The 8,300-nt window shown below is 31.7% G+C and overlaps 1 protein-coding gene across 2 annotated transcripts; it reads left to right on the forward strand.

The window, feature by feature from the left end:
- The first annotated feature begins 353 nt into the window (after positions 1 to 353).
- Positions 354 to 6,602, forward strand: LOC107449957 (uncharacterized). 2 transcript variants are annotated; one of them, XM_016065650.3, is made up of 3 exons: positions 354 to 491; positions 3,631 to 3,788; positions 6,304 to 6,591. In XM_016065650.3, the coding sequence occupies exons 1-3, from the start codon at positions 487 to 489 to the stop codon at positions 6,429 to 6,431; spliced, it is 291 nt and encodes a 96-aa protein (XP_015921136.2). In that variant the 5' UTR covers positions 354 to 486; the 3' UTR covers positions 6,432 to 6,591. The 2 variants fall into 2 exon arrangements, with proteins under 2 accessions (XP_015921136.2, XP_015921135.2); XM_016065649.3 differs by lacking the exon at positions 354 to 491 and adding an exon at positions 631 to 1,045 and having other exon boundaries at positions 6,304 to 6,602.
- Positions 6,603 to 8,300: the final 1,698 nt, after the last annotated feature.

The raw sequence follows: 8,300 nt of genomic DNA on the forward strand, positions 1-8,300 counted from the left end.
GTGTCATCCCTGCTGCAGAGGATAAAAATTGTGATGGCATGTCTTCGAATCATCCTCAGGGATGTTTCCCAAACCGCCACCAATAGCCCATTATGCAGCTCTAGTGTGACGTAAATAAACTACTACTAACTTGAGCTGTCTGCTTTTCAACTTGACATAAAACGTATGTTGCTATGAACATACAAGCCTGGGGGCCTCTCTGGCCGAGCGATATCGCCAGCCAAACGCTGTGCAAAGCGTGGAGGTAGCGGGTTCGAATCCCGCTGTAACCCTGGTTGTAATCTTTGTGCTGTCCTTCTATTTGACAAAGGTTTATAGGCCTAAATTGAGCACACAAGCCTGCAAATGTATGTTAATCCAATAAACAATATACACAAGCTTGTATATGCACGTGGAATAATAAATAAATAAATATAAAAATTGGTTTTAATTTAGATATACTGTAGAATTTTAGATATACTTGAAAATATTAAATATACTTATGATATGGAGTAAGTAAAACAATTCCGAAATTGATGTCTCTCTTATTTAGACTCTCCCTTTGTTTATAGTGTGGCATATGCATTTCTTCATTCCAAAGCATTTAACTGAAATACTAACTAAGCGTGAAATTGGTTTAAAAATTGTGTTAATTTGGTATAATTCTAAATTTTTAAATGCGTTTTTCTACTTCTTGCATTGTTTTAAATATTTAAATTTAAAAATTTGTTTGAATATTGTCTATTTGTTTCAGAAGTTAGTCTGAAAAAAACTATTGCAATTTATAAGTAAAAGTGTTTACGTTAATAAACGTTCACAACTTTATTTAAAATGTTCCATGCATACTGTGAAGTAAATCCAGATAAATAAATGGAGCTCAAATGTAATATTTCAAATTGTACTTTTTTATGAATGAGAAGCCTTCAAAAATCAGTTGACAGATCAAGTAAACAAAAACCACGCAATCTGTAATATAAAATTGCCAGTGGTCCACAATGCTGCACAGGGACATTTTTAAATTTTCGACATTATTTTCAGCATCGGTGATTCATAAACTGTCCTGGACGTGAGTATGATAAGTGATTTAAGATTAATAACCTGGGCACCAAGATCTCCAAGCCTGTAGATCATTTGAAAAATGCTTTTTTTCTTAATGGTCATAAAGTCATTAAATCAACACAATACTCATTTAACAAAAGCACACATTATTGCCAACGGTAATGATGTGAAAAGTCTATCTCTAGAATTTACTATTTTTTCTATTTTCTTAAATTTCTTACTATTTTTTTTTTACTATTTTTTTAAATTTCTTCGAAATTTAGGCTAGTAAATTGAATTATATTTTAATTTTTTGAAAACCGGGCAGAAAATGTGATTTTTACTCTTAAATGAGGCAAAAAATTTATACAACTTTAATTTAATATTTAATTATTCACAATTGTTACATAAAGTGATAAATTTTTATTTTTAACACTTTTTTACGCATTGTAGGATATTTTTACAGTGTGTTTCTTCTTATTTTGTTCTGGAAAAAAAATACACAAAACTCAAATAATAAGATATCTATGCGTCATAAAACTGTCCGATTAGTTACTTGAATCGAATTCCAACCTTTCTTATAATTTTTCATTAGAATTGAAAATTCCGACAAACGAGGATTAAATCAATTATATTTTTACATAGACAATCATCTTAAGAAAGCATGCAAGCACCAAAATAAGTCATAAAATATTTCTTTAGTGATAAAATTGCTCCAATTGTATCCAATAGATTTTTATCAGAAGGGATGTACGTGGTATAATTTGTGAAAAGTCCCGATTAAATACTGAAAACGCACCTTCTAGGTTTATCGTCTAATCAAATCATCTCGAGTGCTCCAGAAACTTTTAAATAAGTAGGCAAATTTACTTGTCTCAAACCTTTTTTAACTTCAAGAAAACACTTTCAATACAGGTAAATATTGAGAAATCAAATGCATCTAAAATGTAAACACAAACCTCTATTGTGATCGTCAAAAGAACGCATCTTGAAGGGTTTTATTTTTCAAATTATGAATATATTTTTTGTTTTAATTCGCATCGAATATCTGTTTTTCAGAGTCCAGTTTCATAATTTATTGATTTAGTGTCTTTCAGACAAGATTGTTCTCCTTTCCTTATCTTTTTCTTAGAAAACTACTGATTTTTGAATGATGCTGAGACTGCTTTTAATGATACTGTCCCTTTTTACTACGCTTTTATTCTCTCGCTAAAATATTTGTCAGGGTGAAATCTTGCGAACGAAATTTAAACAAATTTCAACGTAGTTAGGGCCTGAAACCATCACCACATCCTAGAAGAGAGAAGGCCTTCGCACGGATCACTTTAGGAGTCTGAAGGTACGAATACAAACTGCGCTGTGGGGGAAATAAAAACGATGTACTAATGGGTTGCATTTCTCCTTTATTGAGGCCAGTGTGGAGGCCCTCTACCTTCTTGGCGGTGTTGCTGGAACTTCGTATCTGATGACATTGCAAGTTTCAACCATTTCCTAATCTCTATAACTAGAAATTTTTTGTCATTTCTCTTTATCACCACCTATCACCAAGTTTATTCTATCACCAAAATGTTGTTGACCATTTTCCCACTAAATAGTGTTCTTAAATCTCTTTTGAAGCTCTACTGTTTCTGATGACACTATAATTTTCGATCATTTCTTTACTGTTACAAGTTGATTTTATTGCTACTGCTAACAACAGGTAATTTTTCATTAAAATTTCGACCATTGTCGAAACAGTGAGAATGTTTAAATTTTAAGTGGCGCTTTGCTCTGGATGATAGACAGCTAAAGACAGAATTTTGTCACCTAATGATCTCCAAAAGAATAAAAATTCAAATTTCACGCACTTCCTAGCTAGTTAGATTGTTCAAAACAGAACTTGGAACTCTGAGCTGTTTCAGTTATTTACTGACAGAGATATAATTCTAATCTATATCGCCAACAATAACTTAAAATCAAACTTTCGATCTCATACCAACTAGCTGGAATGCTCGAATTTGACTGATGCTAATGCAAATTAACTTAAAATTGTTTCAACTGAAACAAGCAATATTTATTGCAATTTTAACAATAATTGAAATTTTGATCACTTATAAACATAAAGTTAAATAAACAAATAGAAACCATGTTTTTGCTGTCGGTCTGACAAAAATAAGATTATCTTCTACTTTTTTAGTTAACTTGCAAAATACAGTTTTTAAAAATTTTATTTGCCAATGTTTTTAATATTATTTTCCCCTTTACTTTCCAAACTACATCCAAACTCAAACATATTGTTCAGAACTCAGGTTCGAATCCAGCTGTTACTCTGGATGTATCTGATGTATCTTCGTGCTGTCCTTCTCTGTATTGCACTCCTTCTATTTGACAAAAGTTTATAAGCCTAAATTGAACACACAAACCTGAAAATGTTTGCCCAATAAAACCAAACCAAAATGCATCGTGGTTACCAAAGTTGTACCGTAACATAGTACCATCTATGGACATCGAGCATCACGAAGTCTATAGCGTATGTTAAATTTTTCAATGCGTTTAAACTTAGTATTGAACATACGATGTCTTCTCAAATTTTTTTTAAAAAAACTTTTTATGAAAAAAAATTGTACATTGTAGGCAGCTAGACGTGAGAGTGAAAATGGCTTTGCCCACTCATTACAAGGAAGGTGTGACGATTGCAGAATGGAATCCAGGCCAAGTGAAAAGAACTTTTTTATCAGAATGCATTTTACGAGTGGACGTAAAATTTAAGAATTCTATGGTTATAAATGGAAGTAAGCATAATTTTTTAATTTGCTAATTAATACAAATGCATTTTCGTAGCTATACGATAGTAGCTCGGGTTTGAGTGTAACATGAGCTCTTTCCTGGTTTGAGAATCCTTTTATAAATTGTTCTGATTTTAACTTACAGCTTAAATAGCGTCAAAAATATGTCTCAAAAATGACCAAAGATTTAAAATAAAAAAAAAGAAAGAAAAAAAAAGAAAAAGCTAAAAGAAGTTAAATACATAGTTTGCTGCGTTCTGATTTGAAAACTAGAACGCAGATCTTTCACACTTCGATCTTTCAAATCAAAGCTTATAAAATTAGCAACAAAGTTTTTTTAAATTTTATAACCGGCCATGAGCATCAGATACGATTTTGGGTTTACAGTTATAACCGTTCAACTCCGTAGCCTTGTACTTTTGAACTCAACCTAAAAGACGAGGGAACTCATGTATCAAGCACTCGGGGAGACTTCGTGATAGAATTAATACATATTTGCTTTACATTGCCACGTGAGATTCTAATCCATGATCCGCCTACCACTGAGGATATTTTACGTCAGCACTGTGGTTGGTGCGATCCGGGAGGTTCCGAATAAATAAACTTTTTCTGGGATTCGGATCGGGGTCACAACGTTGAGAATCGGGAGGGAGCTGTCTATTCCCTAAGCTATTGGAGAAGAGACAGGCAATCTTAAAATCTTTAGAACAAAATTTGAAAACAAGGCATGTGCCCATGTAATTGATTTAGTTAGAATTTAGTTCATAAACTTAACTCTACTTTTTTTTTCTCGTAATTTTGAGTTTTTCAAAAATTATTTAAATTTTATGTGCTTTTATAGCGAATTTTTCTCACTTTTTTGCTTAAAGTCGTATTTCGTTTCGCTGTGCAAAAACCAAGAAACTAAAACTTACGAAATTGTGTAAATTGTACAAGGAGTGCGTTTTGGAATAAGGAAATAAAATTACGATTCGATTATTAGTTCGAGAATTACCATCTGTTGAAGTCGTACTAAAAAAAAAAAAAAAAAAAACCCATGTAAACCGACCTACAGTACGTTGAAAAGCAACTATAGAGTTGGAGTTTGAAACATTGAAGGAGCCATTTCCATTTATAAACTTAGCACGAGTTTCTTTTTTCTTTCGAAATAGCGATTTCATCGAAAGTTATTGCAATTTTTTTGCTTTTAATAATGAATTTTTATCTATTACTGTACAAAGATTTTATTTAATTCTCTCGCGATCTTTATTTTAAAATCTCGCACTTAGTTTGATATCAAAAGTAATAAAAATAAATACATGTAGCAAATATAACAATCAAATATAGAAAACAAATAAGTAAAATAAATTTTGCCATTTAAATCGAAATTTTTAAAAACCTAAAAGACTCAAGAGAGGTAAAAACAGTTTCCAATTGGAATTGTTGTATCGTGTAAGACTATCGCTATAGATTCTTCACAAGTAAAATTATTCATAATAATCTTAAATAACTTATTGTCACATATTCTATATTCCAAAGTATAAACATTTCTTTTCATGTCTCATATTTTAATCGTTCATTTCATAATAATAATTTCATTATAATAATTCATATTTCATTCATTGCATTTCATTATAATAATTATACAATATATGAATTAAATGGTATTTGTTTAAAGAAAATATCAATTTTTTAATAGGTTAAAAACACTGATGAATGAAAATCAACCACTGGTATAGGTGAGGAAGAGATTAGGGTGCAGCTTACTAATAGTATTATTAAAAACAAAATTGGAGCTTTAAATTTCCTCGATTAGCGGACTTCCCTCCCTCCTTTTCGCTGAAGATTGCTTAGCAATCTTAAATGGCTTCATTTGAAAAGTGTTCTTGAGCAGGAATCTTAAGAATTCAAATCAATTATTAAAATTTAAATAAAAGTTCCCTTTCAAGAATTTAAAACTTTTAGTCAATAATAAGCTAATAAAAGAATTTTTTTTAAATGAAAATAAATGGCATGCATTAGAAAAACTTGCAGAAATAAAATTATGATGGTTTTAAAAAAGTATTAATATTAAATTTCCATTGCTTTATTAAAAGCACAATTATAAATTTCAGAGCTTTGAGTTTTTTACTATAAAGCTGCCAAATGATCTATCCATCAGGAAATTAAATTGAAATAAGTAAAATGTAATAGAAAAATTTGGTGAAACTAAGCATTAATTACGCTTTTACAAAACAATTACTTTTCTATGATAGAACCCTTTGTTGATAAGAACTATTCGATTTTAACCTCTCAATCCCTCACAAATTATAGCTAAGTTTGTTTCAGCTTTTCGTTGTCCTCCACGCGGGAAAGAATTTTCAATTAGAAATTTGTGAACATGCAAGTTTACGCTTTCACATCTGTGACAGCTTACGCGCTTGATGTTTTAATTCTCTATCACCAACGTGAAAAAAAATTTGGACTTTGATGTTGATTCCGGGATTGCATGGATACAAAACTTTGTATTGCTTAATAAATAACTTTGCATTTATTTTTTCAGGGTGTGTACAGCAGTTTTCAAAAACTGAAATTAAACGCACTGTGTCTCGACATTTTATTTCCACAATCAAGTACGAAACTAGTCGCCAAGACGTATCATACATAACTGGCATGTCTTGGAGTGTGTAAACTTTGCCGTCTGAAACTCCAGGATTCATTGGCTTTCTTGCGAGCTGCAAAGTAATTAAGAAGATTAAAAAAAAAATTGCTTTCATTTTCCATTTACGCGATTTTATCTAGCCAAATATACTTCTATTTTTAAATCTTTCTTTCCTTTGAATAAAATTTTATTTACATAAATATGTGAATGCTTTAGTAAGACTCTTACTTCAATATAAACTTCAAAATATCCCATCCACACTGACTAGATGATTGCGCTCATACTGGTCCACTCACAGAATTCTCTGAGCCATTGAGTTCAGTATGTTTACTCATTACCTGCCAAGGCTGCGTATTTTTTCTTGTAGTAACTAGAAGTGCACTTAAAGTGTCTTTAAAAAGTGGTAGTAATAAAGGTAGGTATTTTAGAATTTTAACTACCACTTGATTTTTTTTATTAAATAATAACAATCTTAATATCGCATGGTATAAAAGGTATTTTTATCATTAATATATTATGGTTGAAACGAATGATTTGTTTTTCCTAGATAAATTCTAAGAATAAAATAATTAAGTTTCTAGTTATGTCCCCGAAATTGAAAAATAGACAAGTTTCGGCATTAGACATTCTTCATAATTAGTAATTCTACAGTAAGTTTCACCCATGCGATGCTTAATTTTTTTTGTTTTCTTATCACCGTCGTTGAACAGTCGACCCGATTTTGAGTTACGACTACAAATTTTCAACTCCGTAGCCTTATAATTTCGAACCCAATCCAGAAGACACGGAAACTCTTGGAGCAAGTAATTTCGATTGTAGAGATCTTTTTGATGGAATTAACTCGCAATTGGATTACATGGAAAGGAAAACATCCTACTGTTAGCCTGACAAGGGGACTTTAAAACCTGATCCGTCCACCCCTGAAGATATTTTTATAAGTCAGCACTGCATACCTGCCAACTTTTAATCCTTTCAAGGTTAATATTCCCCAGTGGTAATAAAATGAAATGTAAATTACAATTTTAGGCAGAAACATTTGCTGTATTATGAACAAGCTTATGCGGATTACTAGAACAGTATTGCATATTAATGTATATGCTTAATTTTTTAAAAAAATAGTGGTGAATTAAAAATATTATAAATTAAGTTTATAAATGCAAGGAATGTATAGAAAGCATACATTTTACTACCACTTTAAATATAAAAATAAAATTTTACGCCAAATGCGTAAAAGTTGGCAGGTATGGCACTGTGGTCGGTGCGATCCGAGTGCAGAATTCTTATCGACCAGCCATCGCTAGAAATCGGACCCGGGTTACCTCATTGAGGTGCGAATGTTCTATCCGACCTCATTGAGAGCTCAGTTGGTGATTACGAGTAAAACCAAATGTTTGTGTTAGACTCGCGTTGAATTTGGGCGTTAAGAAATATGCTCTAGTTTCCTTTGCAACGAAAGCATTAGGGAAAATATTTTAGCTTTAAATTATTCGTTAATAGATAGTTTGATTTGGTGTTGAGGAAAAGCTGCGTTTTTATTATATATATTTAGGATGCTTTTAGTTTAAATGTTGGTTTGTATGTAAAATGGTCGTCGATGGAGGTTGGTCGCTCTTAGAGGTTTCCCCCACTGACTTCAAAATTGTAATCAAAGGTACGTGATTTTTTGTGAATGATTTTAATTTTGATCAGTGTTATTTTCTCGAGAGACTCAAGAGGAGACTCATGTTCGAATTCCAGCGGGGGCTGGTTGTTACGAATACTACTCCCGGCTCGCACTGACCACAAAGTTGACGTAAAATATCCTCATCGATAGACGTATCATGGGTTAAAATCCCTTTGCGTCTGGCTAACCGTAGGAGGATTTAGTGATTTTCTTCATGTAACGCAATGCGGGTTAG

Source organism: Parasteatoda tepidariorum, chromosome 2 (assembly GCF_043381705.1).
Source record: "Parasteatoda tepidariorum isolate YZ-2023 chromosome 2, CAS_Ptep_4.0, whole genome shotgun sequence".
NCBI lineage: Eukaryota > Metazoa > Arthropoda > Arachnida > Araneae > Theridiidae > Parasteatoda > Parasteatoda tepidariorum.

Excerpts from the sequence above, each read along its gene's own strand:
- LOC107449957 (XM_016065649.3), top strand. The coding sequence starts at position 975 with ATGCTGCACAGGGACATTTTTAAATTTTCGACATTATTTTCAGCATCG. Across the intron at positions 1,046-3,630 it reads ATTCATAAACTGTCCTGGAC|GCAGCTAGACGTGAGAGTGA; the intron begins GTGAGTATGATA and ends TGTACATTGTAG. Across the intron at positions 3,789-6,303 it reads TTCTATGGTTATAAATGGAA|GGTGTGTACAGCAGTTTTCA; the intron begins GTAAGCATAATT and ends TTATTTTTTCAG.